Raw genomic sequence first — 739 nt, forward strand, 5'->3', positions numbered from 1 at the left:
TCAATTAAAGGCCTCTTCGCAACACAGTTGATCAGTCGAGGTAGAAATGGTTTTGTCAAAATGTATATGTAATGAATGTAAGAAGTAATACATTTTTCTCTTCCTCTCTTTTACTGTACTGTATGTGTCTATCCATCCATCTATTCCTTGATCCATCCATCCATCCATCCATCCGTCCATCCATAGGAAGGTGTGGTTGAGTAAAAAAGGCAGTCCTACATGTCGTATCACCAGAGCTACCTTCACCAACGAGCGATCCATCGACAAACTGGAGCTGTCTGGATTCAAGACCCGCTTCTGACCACTGAATCAAACGCACCCTGGTCCAGTCCGCCTCATAGACCTCCGGGAACCACGTCTGGTCCTAATCTCTAGCTGGAACAGTTAGAACTATTTTCATCTCATCTGACAAAGCCAAATGGGGAGATGTTGAGTCAAATATCTGGTAGTTTCAGTGAAATATCCGGTATTTAGTGTCAGATACCTAATACTCTGAATCAAATACCTGGTAGTGTGAGTAAAATATCTGGTAGTTGTGTTTTTCCATGAATGGAGATCAATTCCTTTCCATTAAATGGTATCACTTTATAAAAATGGACACGGGTTAGTGGTTAATTAACCATGTATTATGAATTGTTATCTTAAGTAAGAACTAATTGATGATGCATTACGTGAATACTAACCTCTTCAGGTGGTGTTGGGGTAGAACTGGTGTCTGCATGTCTGCAGTCAGTTCACA

The 739-nt window shown here is 40.7% G+C and overlaps 1 protein-coding gene across 1 annotated transcript in view; it reads left to right on the plus strand.

The window, feature by feature from the left end:
- Positions 1–414, plus strand: part of acyp2 (acylphosphatase 2, muscle type) — a 6,335-nt gene extending 5,921 nt beyond the window's left edge. Inside the window, exon 4 of the mRNA XM_084075579.1 lies at positions 187–414. Within this exon, the coding sequence (XP_083931705.1) occupies positions 187–301 (115 nt within the window). The 3' untranslated portion in view covers positions 302–414. The remainder of the gene's footprint in view (positions 1–186) is intronic.
- The last annotated feature ends 325 nt before the right edge of the window (positions 415–739 follow it).

The sequence above is a fragment of the Gymnoscopelus microlampas genome, assembly GCF_963454915.1.
Source record: "Gymnoscopelus microlampas genome assembly, chromosome: 13".
Taxonomy (NCBI): domain Eukaryota; kingdom Metazoa; phylum Chordata; class Actinopteri; order Myctophiformes; family Myctophidae; genus Gymnoscopelus; species Gymnoscopelus microlampas.